Source organism: Gossypium raimondii, chromosome 7 (assembly GCF_025698545.1).
Source record: "Gossypium raimondii isolate GPD5lz chromosome 7, ASM2569854v1, whole genome shotgun sequence".
Taxonomy (NCBI): domain Eukaryota; kingdom Viridiplantae; phylum Streptophyta; class Magnoliopsida; order Malvales; family Malvaceae; genus Gossypium; species Gossypium raimondii.
This window is the reverse complement of record NC_068571.1, coordinates 37,627,107-37,642,775: the sequence shown is the minus strand read 5'-3', so window position 1 is coordinate 37,642,775 and position 15,669 is coordinate 37,627,107. Positions and strand designations below refer to the sequence as shown.

The 15,669-nt window shown below is 35.1% G+C and overlaps 1 protein-coding gene across 1 annotated transcript; it reads left to right on the top strand.

Moving 5' to 3' along the window:
* The first annotated feature begins 9,878 nt into the window (after nucleotides 1-9,878).
* LOC105762073 (uncharacterized) lies at nucleotides 9,879-15,456 on the top strand. Its single transcript, XM_012579991.2, has 4 exons — nucleotides 9,879-10,086; nucleotides 10,196-11,358; nucleotides 11,475-11,711; nucleotides 15,142-15,456. Exons 1-4 carry the CDS (start codon nucleotides 9,879-9,881, stop codon nucleotides 15,454-15,456), a joined length of 1,923 nt encoding a protein of 640 aa, XP_012435445.2.
* The last annotated feature ends 213 nt before the right edge of the window (nucleotides 15,457-15,669 follow it).

Here is a 15,669-nt window from a genome sequence, read left to right as displayed (position 1 = left end):
TGGGAAACCTACTGTCAACCGATGAAGAAATATGGGTTAGGCTTAAGAAGAATGGTTCCCCAAAATTTTTCCTTCTTGATGAAATTAGATTTCCAAATTGTAACCAGCTCGGATAAGCTATGGGTAAGAATTTTGCGGAATAAATATCAAATGTGTGACATATGCTCTTCTTCTATTCATAAAACTAATTTTTCATACACTTGGCATGTAGGTTTCGGGCCAGGCCGTGTGGGCCACGAGCAAGGCCAATTTGGGCTTGTGGGCCACACGGGCATGTGGGCCCATAATTCTGAAATTTTTCCTAGGGTCGCATCGGTCATTCTAATCGACTATGGGCCTACCGTAGGGTCGGTAAGGGCTAACCAAACCTTAAACCATGTGATCTGATATTCTGATAGTCTGCTCTAAGTAGGACACCGATATGCGTGTCTGACTATTCCGTTAAATATATATGTTATCTATATACGAGTATGTTAAGCATTATATTTCTGTATCTATATTCTGTACATATGTTTGGGGTGGGAATCATATATGTGGAAGAAGTGATCTGTATGGCAACCTTTCACCTGTATTCTGGCAACTCGACTGCATATTATATATGATGTGTCGTATCTATACTATATGGTGTGTAGGGATGGGTGGGTGTTTTTAACCCCACATGGTGTGATGGAACGGTCGGACTTGGTGTGTAGAGGACAGAGGTAGGATTTTGTATATATGTTCTGCTTATCTAATTTTGTTATTTGCATCTAAAATAGACTTAAGTCTGAATCTGTATTTGACTGTGTATGAGATTTCTGTATGTAATGCATGTCTATTTCTATAGGGTTACACACTGAGTTTACGCAAACTCACATTTGTTTGTCTGTTTTGTTCAGGTAATCCACAGACTTAGGCGAATCTGTACGATGGAGCCTCACGGTGACCATGAGTTTGTAAACTGTTTTAAATATTACTTTTCATTTAAATTAATGACTATTTCTGGGAGTTATGTAATTATTGGACTCTCTGGACTGTTGGTTCTTAATTTGGTTTTGGATGCGTTTTAATCCTTTCATTGCGATGTTTGACTAAAATCACGGTTTTATGAAAACTAAAAACTGGATTTACAAAATATAACGATTTCTAAGACTTTCGCTGTAAATTAAGTTTTGGCAAATGAGTTAATTAAACAACGCTTTCAGTAATAATTACAAACGAATATGGGTTATAAAACTTGGATGATTAATCGAAATACACTGTTTTTAAAATCCTTCTTCGTAACATTACCAGATTCGGGCATAACGTCTAGGCCAGGTTTGGGGTGTTACATTTAGCGGTATCAGAGCTAGGTTACAAAACTCGGGCTATAAATTTGTGGTTCCAAAATCGTGTTTCAAAAAGGACTGGTTTTGAAATAATTTAGATAATTTTTAGTAAAGTGTGTAGAACACCGAGTCTCTGGCACTGACCTTGTAAGTATTTCTGAACTTAGATAGAAATTCTCTGAAAACACAGTAGTTATTACTTTCTAAAACTGTACTGAGTTAGTTAGAAACTGAAAACTCTGAAATATTTTTGAACTTCTGATAATTTAAAGCATAAAATATCTGCTAATAAATACTAGAACTAATGCATAAAATTTTATAATATAAATAAATTCAAAATATACGATGAGCGCTCGTGGAACTCACGGTCATGGTATTCATGGGTACGGTAGGGGTCGTAGGGGGGCTAGAGCTGAGTCTTCCTCTTTGGGTAGTATGTCAAATTTAGACATGAGTGAGACACTGGTTTCACCTGCTTCTGAGATTGGGTCTCAAAGTCACTCGACTAGGGATGACGCATTATCCCAAGCCATGTTGAAGGTGTTGGAGAGGGTCGCAGGATCCTATTTTAGATCTGGGGGCTGTGGGTCAGTAGCTGAATGACTCCGGTCCAATAGAGCTAAGCTGTTTATGGGTGTTACTGGACTCGCCCTTCTGTACTACTGAGCAGAAACTAAAGGGTGCAGTCTCTTTGCTTCGTGATGAGGCATATCAGTGGTGGTTGTCGGTTGAGGAGGGTACTCAACGGGACTGTCTAAACTGAGATTATTTTGAGACTGCCTTTCGAGGGAAGTATGTGGGCGCAAGCTATGTTGATGCTCGTAGGCGTGAGTTCATAAATCTCACAACAGGTGATAAATCTATGGCTGAGTATGAGGCCGAGTTCTTAAGATTGAGCCGCTACGCTCGTGGCATAGTGGCGTCTGAATATGAGGATTATGTCCGTTTTGATGATAGCTTAAGAGATAATCTGAGGGCATTGATTGCTTCGCAGAGGGAGCGTGAGTTTGCTGTTCTGGTGGATAAAACGAAGATTGCCAAGAAAGTTAAGTGCGTGGAGTACCAAAATAGAGACCGAGAGAGAGGCAAGAATAAGAAGGATTCGAGCCCCTTTAGTTCTGTTCAAAAGCCTAAGAAACGGGCCAGACCTGATGGGCCTGTTAGAGTGGGGGTTCCTGTTGCTCCTACTGGGATTCAGCCGTGTGGTGATTCTAGTAGGTGCCATCGGGGCAAGTGTTGGAGGAGGTTAAGGGATTCTCTGAGGTGTGTGTCTTTGGAGCATCAGATTAGAGAGTGTTTACATCGTACTGATCAGATGCAAGTTTCATGACCAAGTTCTATACAACCTCAGAGGACGGTTCAGTAGCCACTTATGAGTCGTGGACTAGCTAGGGGTGGTAATGGTATGGGTCGAGGATAGAGAGCACCGAGCAGAGGTACTAGTCAGACTGAGGTGAGACAGCCTGCACTGGTTTATACTACTCGACGCCAAGAAGATAGAGACACTCCTGATGTTATCACGAGTACGTTCTTTATTTTTGATGTTCCTTATACTGCTTTGATAGATATAGGTTATACACATTCCCATATAGCTAGTACTGTCTCCGAAAACTTGGGGATTCTATAGAGTGTACTTCTAGTGAGATCATCGTACTGAGCCCGTTGGGGTAATCTATTTAGGTTAGTAGACTTTATAGGAATGTTCCGTTTGAAGTACAAGGGACTGTGTTTCTGAAAAATTTGATAAAGCTACCGTTTGGGGAGTTTGACTTAATTGTGGGTATGGACTGGTTAGTTGAGCACCGAGTTAGTTTGGATTACGAGACTAAGAGTTGTTCTGAGGACCGTGGATGATAAGAAAATGGTTGTGATCACTGAGCGTCGAAATTACTTGTCTAATGTGATCTCCGCTCTAGTGGCTAAGAAGTTGGTTCGGAAAGGGTGTGAAACGTATTTGGCCTACATTAGTGTTTCAGTTTCTAGAGACTCTTCTGTCGGGGATATAAAAACTGTGAGAGAATTTTTAAAATTTTTCTAAGGAGTTATCGGGTTTACCTACAAATCGGGAAGTTGAGTTTGGTATTGAGCTTCTAACAGGTACAGCTCCGGTGTCCATCGCTCTATACCGTATGGCACCGAAGGAGCTTACAGAGCTTAAAGCTCAAATTTAAGAGCTTCCGGATCGTGGTTTCATCCGTCTTAGTGTGTTTCTGTGGGGGCACCGGTTCTATTTGTAAAGAAAAAGGATGGTATCATGAGGATGTGCATTGACTACTGACAGTTGAATAAACTGACTGTGAAGAATAAGTATCCACTTTCGAAGATCTGATCAGTTCTAAAGGGATTCAGTGTTCTCGAAAATAGATCTCTGATCTGGGTATAATTAGTTGAGGGTTAAGAAGGTTGATGTTCATAAGATGGTATTTAAGACTCATTATGGGCACTACGAGTTCCTAGTTATGCCTTTTGGTTTGACGAATGCTCCGACTGCATTCATGGATCTGATGAATCGAGTTTTTCAACCGTATCTGGATCAATTCGTCGTGGTCTTCATCAATGATATTCTGGTTTACTCTAAGACTGAGGATGAGCGTGATGAGTGTTTTAAAGTAATGCTTCAGATACTATGAGAGAAACAACTCTTCGCTAAGTTGAGCAAGTGTGAGTTCTGGTTGCGAGAGGTAACTTATGGGGCATGTGGCTTCTTTTGAGGGGATCCGGGTTGATCTTAGAAAGATTGAGGCTGTGCTTGATTAGAAGTAGCTTAATAACGTACCTGAGATCCGTAGTTTTTTTGGTCTTACGGGATATTATCGACGGTTTGTCGAGAGGTTCTCTCTGATTGCAGCTCCTTTGACTAAACTTCTGTACAATGGTGGTTTGATGCGCAACAATTGAGTTTCGAGAAGCTTAAGTCTATTCTGACTCGGGCTCCTGTTCTAATATAGCATGAATCTGGTAAAGAGTTTATAGTGTTTAGTGATGCATCGCACGTCAGTTTGGGGTGTGTACTGATGTAAGATAGTAAGGTAGTGACTTATGCGTCCCCTCAGCTTAAGTCACACGAGGGGAACTGTCCAACGCATGATCTCGAGTTAGCTGCTATGGGATTTGCGTTAAAGATCTAGAGGCACTATCTGTATGGTGAAAGGTGTATTATCTACACCGATCACAAGAGCCTCAAGTACCTCCTTACTCAGAAGGAGTTGAATATTAGGCAGCGCCGATGGATTAAGTTGCTCAAAAATTATAACTGCACGATAGAGTATCATCTTGGTAAGGCCAATGTGGTGGCCGATGCTATCAGTCGTAGAGTGATGACTGATTTGAGAGTGATGTTCGCTCACCATAGTCTGTTTGATGATGGAAGTCTATTAGCCGAGTTGCAAGTTAAGCTGAATTGAATTGATCAGATTCATGATAAGTAGTTAGGGGATGAATCTTTGGTTATGCGGTTCCGTCAGGATGAGAGTGATAGTGCATCTAATTTTGGGTTGAATAAGGATGGAGTTCTGTATTTCCGAGGTCAAGTTTGTGTACCGAATGATTCTGATCTAAGGCAGTCGATTCTGAGGGAGGCGCATAGTAGGCATTATGCTATGCATTCTAGTGGTAATAAGATGTATCAGGATCTTTGTGAGCTGTACTGGTGGCCAGGTTTTAAACGTGAGGTCACGAATTTTGTTGCTCGTTGTTTAACGTGCCAGCAAGTTAAGGTTGGGCACCTGTTACTTTCGGGTTTGCTACAACCTGTTAAGATTCCTTTATGGAAATGAGAACGAGTGACGATGGACTTCGTTAGTGGGTTGCCCTTGACAACCACTAAGAAGGACTATGTTCGGGTCATCGTGGATCGATTGACAAAGTCCGCTCATTTTATTCCGGTTCAGACGGACTATTCTCTACAAAAGTTAGCAAAGTTCTATATATCCGAGATTGTAAGACTGCATGGGGTTCCAGTTTTGATAATTTCTGATAGGGATCCTCGCTTCACTTCTCAGTTCTGGAAGAAACTGAATGAGGCTCTGAGTTCGAGATTGGACTTAAGTACTGTATTCCTTCCTTAGACCAATAGTTAATCAGATAAAGTGGTTCAAATACTGGAAGATATGCATCGGAGTTGTGTGATAGATTTCCGTGGTAGTTAGGAGGATTTTCTGCCGTTAGCTGAGTTTGCCTACAATAACAGTTTCCAGTCTAGCATTTAGATGGCACCTTACAAGGCTTTGTATGGTCGTAAGTGTCATACTCCGCTATGTTGGACTGAGTTGGGTAAGTGACGGATTTTGGGTCCTGAGTTAGTTTTCAAGACTAAAAATAAGGTTAGACTGATTTGGGATTGTCTGAAACCGGCTTCTGATAGACAGAAGTCCTATGTAGATCTAAAAAGGAGGGATATCGAATACTATGTGGGTGACTTTATTTTTCTTAAGGTTTCTCCGTGGAAGAAAGTTCTGAGACTTGGTCGTAAGAGCTAGTTGAGCCCTAGATTTATTGGGCCGTACTGAATTTTGAAGCGTGTGGGACCGGTCGCTTATCAGTTGGAGCTACCTCCAGAGTTAGACCATATCCATGATATGTTTCATGTCTTGATGTTGAGGCGGTATCGGTCGGATCCATCTCACATTATCTCTGTTGAGGAGATCGAGGTTAGACCAGATTTGACTTTTGAGGAGGAGCCTGTTCAGATTTTGGATCGAGAAATTAAAGTTCTGAGGAGGAAGTGCATCCCGTTGGTTAAGTTTTTGGGGTGGAATCATGGCACTATGGAAGCCACGTGGGAACCTGAGGACTTGATGCGTCAGCAATATCCTCATCTGTTCGAGCTAGGTAAATTTTGAGGCCAGAATTTCTTTAAGGGGATAGAGTTGTAACCCCCTCAATAATTTATCTATGTTTCTGCAAATACCTGACACAAATATTTGTCTGCTTTAGTAGTTAGGTGTATTAGGTGTATGGGTGAGATCTTGCGTTCAAGTCTCTGTTTTGGAAAATTTTCTTTAAATCTGTTTAGAACGATGTTGATTGTTCCGTTAGTAATGAACTTTTATTTTGGCAACAGCGAATCGTGAACAACGGGACTCTTCTCTCACGGAATCGTAGTTAGAGTTGTTCGGGGAATCAGGTAAGTGTTGAGCACTCAAATTTTTCCTTTTTCAGTTTCGTTAGTTCGGTTTAATTGTGAATTTAGATTGATTTTGGGAGTTTTGTTGTATCGATTTTAGGCGCGGATTGGCTCGAAAGTATTTATGCATCAAAAATCGAACATGTGTTTCCAAAACGCAGAAAATCGAGTGTCGACGAAAGCCAAAACATTATTCTGTTAATGCCACACGGGTGTGTGTCTAGCCATGTACGAGACACGACCGTGTGTTTGACTTAGGCGTGGTCATGCGTAAGACACGATCGTGTACTGGTGCAAATGTAGCCGTATGAGCCATACGGGCCAGTTTGGGCATGTGGGATACACGGGCATGCTACATGAGCGTGTGGGTTTCGGGTCAGGCCGTGTGGGCCAAATGGGCAAGGCCAATTTAGGCGTGTGGGCCCATATTCTAAAAATTTCCCTATGGTCGCACAAGTCGTTCCAATCGACTGTGGGCTTACCGTAGGGTCGGTGAGGGATACCCAAACCCTAAACCATGTGATTTGATATTTTGATAGTCTGCTCTGTGTAGGATATCATTATTCATATCTGACTATTCCGTTAAATATATATGTTATCTGTATACGAGAATGTTAAGGATGATATTTCTGTATCTGTATTCTGTATATATGTTTGGGGTGGGAATCGTATATGTTGAAGAAGTGATCTGTATGGCGACCTTTCGCCTGAATTCTGGCAGCTCGACTGCATATTATCTGTGATGTGTTGTATCGAACTATATGGTGTGTAGGGATGAGTCGTTGTTTTTAACCCCACATGGTGTGATGGGATGGTCGGAGTTGGTATGTAGAGGATGGGGGTAGGATTCTGTATATCTGTTCTACTTATCTGATTCTGTTATGTGCATCTGATATGGACTTAAGTCCGAATCTATATTTGACTGTGTATGAGATTTTTGTATGTAATGCATGTCTATTTCTGTAGGGTTACACACTGAGTTTACGCAAACTCAAATCTGTTTTAAATACTGGTTTTCATTTAAATTAATGACTATTTTTGGGAGTTATGTAATTATTGGACTCTCTGGAATATTGGTTCTTAATTTGGTTTTGGATGCGTTTTAATCCTTTTATTGCGATGTTTGACTGAAATCTCGGTTTTACGAAAATTAAAAACTGGATTTACAAAATATAACAATTTTTAAGACTTCCACTGTAAATTATGTTTTGGCAAATGAGTTAATTAAACAACACTTTCAGTAATAGTTACAAACGAATATGGGTTATAAAACTTGGATAATTAATCGAAATACCACTATTTTCAAAATCCTTCATCATAACATTACTAGATTCGGCCATAACGTCTAGGCCAGGTTTAGGGTGTTACAATATTTTTTTGGAACACTTTAACACCTAACATTTTTTTGTCAAATTCAGGGATTTAAATAGAGGTTTAATATCAGAATAGTGGCCGCTATGTAGCGGTAACAGCACTGTCCGAAACCGCTACTGTTAAAAATAGCAGCGTGAAGCAGAGTCACACCGATGACGATCGATCGCTATTCCTGTTATTTTCCATTACAGTAAATTTAAAAAAATCCATCTTCTCTAAACAAAAATCAACAGAAACAAAATAAAACAAATCGAAATATATTCCCCTACCTGCAAAATCAGAGAGTTTTCAATAAAAAAGCAATCAAAACTCAAAAGCAATAGAAAATATGAAATTCTATTTCTCATATTTCGACAAACAACACTGCAGCAGATGAAAGCGAGGAGCCGAGGACTTGAATCTGAAAAGGAAATCCTACCCTGATCACTTGCACATTCAGAGATTGATAATTTTCAAGTAAGTACCTGAAATTTTGTCTTGATTCTTGCTTGCATGTCTTGAATCTGCAGTGCAAATATGTTCTTTAGAGTTGGAGGCTACTGGTTAAGGAATAGAATCGTTTCATTTTCATTTGATTTTTCTATTTTTGTTTTTTTTTGTTCTCGTTTTACTCATTAATTAGGGGCAGCCACCGTCCGTTTTATCCACTAGAATAGAGCCAACTGTTGTACATGCAAATGGTGCTTTTATTGAGAAATGGAAACCCTCAGTTTCTGTTAATTTTTTGATAAAGTAAATTCTTCAAAATTTTCTTAAAATAATTATTAAAAAATTCCTTTATTAAATTTAAAAAAATATATAAATCTCTGGACACGGTTTTAAATATGACATGTAATAAAGTCTTTATAGTTAATTTTCCCCTTAAGTCCCTTAAGTCTTTGTTATCTTCTTTGTTCCAAATAAATGAATAGGCCAATGCGCAACTTTAGTCATTAAATATTAAATTTTCCTAACTAATATGGAATACGAGACCTTTGCAAAATTAACATGTACTTTAGGGATGAAGGGAGAAGGCACAACCAGCATATTCCAAGAATTTGATATGCAAAGTAGAGGATATGAGTTTCCAGAGGAGAGGATGATAGAGTTTCTCTTTAGTTTTTCTTCTTTCTAAGTTTTGTGTGTTTAGGGATTTAAGAACAGAGGCGTTTCTACCGTTTTATTTCCTTTTTCCTTTATTTTTTTATTTTTATTTTCATTTACTCTTAGGCAAAACTGAGGCACCGTCTTGACAGGTGTTAGGATCAATTTTTTGATTAGTATACTGGTTATTAAATATTCTCTTTTAATGCATTCAGATTTTTATTTCAAAAAAAAAATCACTAAAAAATTATAGATTAATAAGTTAGAATTGTTTGGAGAGATTTTACTGAAAATGAAAATTACTTTGACGACAATCATATTATATATTTTTAATATGAAAGCTTTAATCTTATCGATTTATAATTTTACTTTATATGTTATTTTTAATTATTATTGTAATTATAATTTATAATGATAATTATTTATTATTTATTATTATTTTAAAATTTCATAACTTTCATTATCGTGGTTTGTTTAAGGTTACACACAAAATTAATGAAAAATTATAACCTCTGTTGTTTGGGGTTTGCTTAAGGTTACACACAAAATTAATGAAAAATTATAGCCTCCATCACTTATGACTTGTATTATAAAAAGTAGAAAAATCAAGACAAATTAATTCATTGTGTTTTTCTTTATCAAATTTGATAGATGAATTCAATTCAACATTAGATAAATCTCTATTGATTTTAGTTTGCATAATATGAAAACTTGGATTTTAAATTTGATCCAATTTGAATTTAAATTTTATTAAGATGGAACAAAACAAATTATTTATACAAAAACTTTGGAACCAAGTAATAATGGGTTATGGTGTATTGTTGTTTTTAAAAAATAAATAAACTATGTATGGATTATGCAATAAATTTAAATTTTCCATGTTAATGATGTTTACTTTTTTTGTATTATATTGTTGATAATATAAGTAATGAGTTGCTTATATTTCTAAATATAATTTTATGTTTCTTATATATAAATAAAAATAAAGCATGCCACCACGTGAAGAGTTCTCGACTAAAGGATTAGAGGGTGCACCATGTAATGATATAGGTTGGCACTTTGGAACTCAAGTGCCAAATGCGAAAGGAAATATCGTATGTAAACTTTGTGGTAAAGTTGTGAAAGGAGGAATAACACAATTTAAAGAGCACATTGCTCATAAAATCGGCAATGTTGCACCATGCCCTAATGTTACTGGTATGTGATAGTTTATTATTATTTTTAAATGTTATTGTAAATTTATCAATAAAGATTATATATAATTGATAATAATATAAAGTGTGAATTATTTTTATTTTATTAATAGGTGTCATTAGAGAAAGTATGATGAATATAGTGAAAGAAAGCAACACAAAGAAAATAGACAAAAAGAGGAGAAAAAATGAATTCTTATCTCAATTAATAGAAGAGGAGGATGTACACGAGGAATTCATTGATGAGGTTTCTGTTATAAGCCAATCAACTCGAGAAAGTATCCAATCACAACACGAGTGGTATAGAAGGGAAGAATTCAAACGAAGTACTGGTGGTTGGGATAACATTTATGAAGAAGGGCGATCTTCTCATGGATCAGCTAGAGAATATCATAGAGAAAGAACAAGTAAATCCATCCCAAGTGAGTCTGAGTTTACCTTAAGGGGAGCTATACCTAAATTGGTTAGAAGCAAAAGTTCAAAGCAACCAAAGGTCAATGACTCTTTTTTAAAGAGTTTTCGAAGGAAGATAGGTGAAATGGTATCTAAATTTTTAATATATGAAATACTTCCTTTTCATTTAGCAAGCTCTCCATGGTTGTATAACTTAATTCAAGTGTCAACAGAAGTTGGACAAGGTGTAAAGCTCCCAACACCTTATGAGGTTTCAGATGTGTATTTGGAGTCAGAGTATCAACGAGTTCGTGATTGGGTAAATGGACTAAAGACCCATTGGAAAGAATTGGGTGCAACTCTAATCTGTGATGGTTGGACCAACAGTTTGAATCAAATGCACATCATTAATTTTCTTGTTTATTGCAGTAAAGGAACCATTTTTTGGAAATCGGTAGATGTCTCAAGTGTCCGTAGTAGAGATGTTGAATTCTACTATTGTTTATTAGATTCAGTTGTAGAAGAAATTGGAGAAAATTACATTGTCCAAATAGTGACTGATAATGAGGCAACAATGAAAGCTGCTGGAAAAAAATTAATGTTGAAAAGAAAACATCTATATTGGACCACATGTGCAGCTCATTGTTTAGATTTATGCCTTGAAGATATTGGGAAAAAGCCCAGTGTAGCAAAAGTGTTAGATGAGGCAAAGAAAATGACTTGCTTTATATACAATCACATTTGGACTGTTGATTTGATGAAGAAGTATACACAAGGGAAACAAATACTTCGACCCGCTCTTACTCGATTTGCAACTCATTTCATTCAACTTGACGAGATAACAAGACAAAAGCAAGGTCTGAGAGAAATGTTTAATTCAAATGTCAGTATTTTATAATTAGTTAATATAATTACTTAAATATAGCAACCTTTAATGATTTTATTAGTTCAAAATAATTTAAATTATATTATTTTAAAATTTTTCTTATGAATGTATAGGAATTTAAAGAATCAAAATGGGGGCAGCAAAAGTCAGGGCCTGCTTATGAAGCCAAAAAAATTGTTTTGGGAAAAGATTTTTGGAAAAAAGCCAATGACCTCATAAAAGTTTACGAGCCCCTAGTAAAAGTATTGAGACTTGTGGATAGCGATGAAAAACCAACAATGAGCTTTATTTATGAGGCTGTTGATAGAGCTAAACGAGCAATTCAACAAAGATTGTTGATATTTCACCGAGTACATAAAGATTATTGACAATAGATGGAATTTTATGCATTCTGACTTGCATTCAGCTGGTAAGATAAAATGTTTCATATAATTAAGAACTATTTTTATATTTTATTATTTTAAAATTTAGATTATTATTATTTTATGATATTCTTATAAATTATACTTAGGTTATTTTCTCAATCCTCAATTTCAATTTGGGGTGAAGCATTCTGAGAATGTACTTGTAACAACCCGATTTTTAGTGGTGTCAGAAATAGTAGTTCGGGGCCACTAAATCTGACGAGTAAGTTCGTAAATATTATTATTAAATATTTATATTTCAAATGTGATTAATAAAAAAAGTACATTCTCGGGATTCCGTTCCCGTAAATTAGACTCATAAATATTTTTAATAAATATTTACGAAACTAATGGTGTAGTTAATTAGGTTTCGATTAAGTGAATTTGCTTGAATTAAAAGTAATTAGATAAAAAGACTAAATTGAATTGATTGTGAAAGTTTAATTATGAAATAGATAAATAAAAAGGACTAAATTAGTAAATAAACCAAAATGTGACACTTGTGTGGTTATAATAAAATACATGTGTAATAAATATATATATACATTTGTAATAATATGTATAATTTACTTATTATTTAAGTATAAGATATTTTAGATTAAAATATTGTTATATTATATTATATTATTAGATAAAGCAAATGAAAAAGAAAGAAACAAAAAAAAAAACGAAACAGAGAGCCAAACGAAAACAGGGGAGAAAGGAAAGGAAAAGAAAAATGGAAGGAAAGAAAGAAAATTTGGGATTTTAAGGTTCAAGGTTTGATTGGTAAGTCAATTTAGTTCATTTTCTTGTAATTTTAATATTTTTGGAATCCTAGAACAAAATACTACTTGATTTAAGTTGAAATTTTAAAAGTTAGTAAATTTTTAGATGTTGTTAATGTTGAATAAATTGAAGAATTAGGGATTAAATTGATTGACTTTCAAGTTAGAAGTTAGTAAAAGGTTGATTTGTAAAATAAATTATAGGCCTTGAATTAATAGGGACTAAATTGAGAGAATTTCAAAATTAGGGATTTATGGTGAAAATGAAGAGTTAAAATGAGTTTATAGTAAGAATTAAGAGAGAATATGGAGTTAGATTAGGAAAATAAAATTAGTATTGATAAGGGATTAAATTAGAATTTAGGTAAAGTTTAGGTATAAATGGAAATATTTTGATGAAATTGTGTATTAATGATTTTTAATTGTTTAATTACGTAGCTAATGTCGTGCAAGAGTCATTGTCCGAGAAAGGAAAGGAGAAGGTGAACAAGGAGTGACTCGAGAGAAATTTCGGTTAGTATTACCATAATTCAAATTTAATTATTAATTGTTAAAATTTAAATTAATATACATGATAAGCAAATTGAGGTAAGTATTACGATTGAATTTAATGATAAATACGTATTGGTATTGAATTTATTAATAGAAATTGTTGAATTTTGAATAATATGTTTAATAAATAAAAATAAGGTGAATATCGATATTGAATTAAATGATATTGAATTGTTTGTGAATTGAAATAATAGATGTTTTAAATTGCTTGAATATTTGAAATTGTTGTGGAAATGAATTCGAAATTGGAAAAGTAAAATAATACCCTATTAACTTATCGGACTAGATAGGGTACAAATGGCATGCCATAGGATTTGTGATGTGATGAGGAGATTTGTAGTTCGGCCGAGAAGATGATTCTGTTATTATATGCTCCGGTTTATCCGAAGAGGCATCTAATGCCTTATTAGTGTGTTTGGGAGGATATGATATACTGGTGTGTTAAAGAGGATTTATATTATTCCGGGTGTCTTAGGTTGGATATTCTGGTGTGTTTGGTTGGATCCATGTATCCGTCAAGGTCCGAGTCTTGTTAATAGGGGTAAATAATTGAAATGAAAAATTTTGAATAAGTGTGATTGATTGAGCTATGGAAAGAAATGAGAAAGTGAAATTGTAAATTGATATGTGAATTGAAAATCGAGATATGAGATTTGAATATATGAACCCAAAGTTCATGATGTGATTAACAGTAAATTTTTGTTATATGATATTAGTGAGTACAAATTACAATAGAATTGATATTGAATATACTGATAAATTGAATGAATTGTATATAAATTGAAATGAACTATTGGAATGAGATGTGAAAAATTCATTGGAATTGAGATAGTAAAATAAGGTATGAATACAATTAAATACAAGATTTGAAATATTGCTTATTTTTATTAATTATCAAGTTGATTTAAAATATGAGATAATTAATGAATAATTATAGACATAAATTAAATGTATACAATTTATCCATTAATGTTATAAATTTGAATTATGGTAATATCACTGAGTATTCCCATACTCAACGTACGGTTGTTTTTGTACGCAGGTTAATAGAAAACCAGTGTTCGGTCCAGCATCCAGAGCAATCCCGACCTCAGAGAAATTTTAGTGATGTACCTTTCTTTTGATAATGTGGCATGTATCTAGGTGATGTATTGATTAAAGTATGCCATGTATGTTATTTATTTGTGAATTAGTGATAAGTTATCTGATATGTCCAAGATGTTCGTAACCTGCCCAAATGACGGATACGGGTTGGGGGTGTTACAGTACTAATAGAAACATTAGAAGGTACACGATCAATAATTGAAAGATTAGAACATTCTCTTGATACTCAAGTCAGAATGGTTAATCAGGTTAGATTCAAGTACTATTATTTGTAACTTAGTTACATAATTTGAAATAGAATTTTTTTATTTTATTTTTACTCTATCTTTTATTTATGTAGTTGTTACTATTTAGAGATAAACATGAGACATTAGGTACTCCACAAGCACAAAGAGCTTGGAAGCAAATGAGTCCAGGTAAACAGTTAATTAAATTATTTAATTTAATTTATATTATTTAATTATATTGTATATTTTGAAGTTATTTTGAAATTTAAATAATATTATGCAGCTGAGTGGTGGATAATATACGGCACATGTGTTCCCGAATTACAAAAATTAGCAATTAAAGTGCTTAGTCAAACAACTTCAGCATCAAATTGCGAACGAAATTGGAGCACATTTAGTTATATTCACACCAAGGCAAGAAATAGGTTAAAGTATAAAAAACTTGAGAAACTAGTGTTTACCTATTATAATATGAGGCTTCAGAGAAGGCATCAAAAAAGAATGAGCACTGACGATATAAACGCTAGTTTTAATCATATCAGCCTTGATCATATCTTTGAAGATGTTGATCCACTATCAGAATAGCTTCATGAGAAAGAGAATCTATTATTAGATGGTGAAAATGTTGAAGTGTTGCCTGTGGATACCTCTAATGATGAAATGAATGTTAATCAATCTCAACAATAAAATTTGTCTCGTTCAAGTTCTAGTTCAACGCCAAGTTAGAGTGGCGATGGGCCCAATGGTGGTGGTTTAAGTCCAATTAATGAGGATGGTGGATATAGTGGTGATAGAGGTGAAATTAGGTCTTCTGGTCAGTATGGAGGAGAATATGGAGTTGGTACCACTAGTGGACATTTCCGTGATAGATCAGAGTTTGATGGAAATATGTTTCCTGAACCTAGGAGAGGTAGAAGTGAACCTAGAGCTCCATCAAAAGGAAAAGGCAAAAATTATACTTCTATAGGCTCTTCATCTAGTAGGAGATCGAGTTCTAGTAACCTGGGGTATAGTGATTCATCAACTAGCACTCAAGGATAATATCCACCAGAACAACCTTCATATTTTCAACCTTCACATGGTTATCCACATCCATGTTTATTATCCACCATTTCCTAATTATGGTGTGCCATACTAGCCTTAAATGCATCCTCCACCATCAATGTATCACCCACCTCCACCTCTCATGTATCATCCTATTCAAATATATCCTCCATATCAATTATATGAAAACCAAGGTGAAAATGTTACTTT

What these genes read in the sequence shown, in the direction of transcription:
- LOC105762073 (XM_012579991.2), top strand. Translation starts at nt 9,879, where the DNA reads ATGCCACCACGTGAAGAGTTCTCGACTAAAGGATTAGAGGGTGCACCA. An exon ending in ACCATGCCCTAATGTTACTG is followed by an intron (nt 10,087 to 10,195) that starts GTATGTGATAGT and finishes TTTTATTAATAG; the next exon opens with GTGTCATTAGAGAAAGTATG. An exon ending in GATTGTTGATATTTCACCGA is followed by an intron (nt 11,712 to 15,141) that starts GTACATAAAGAT and finishes ACGCCAAGTTAG; the next exon opens with AGTGGCGATGGGCCCAATGG.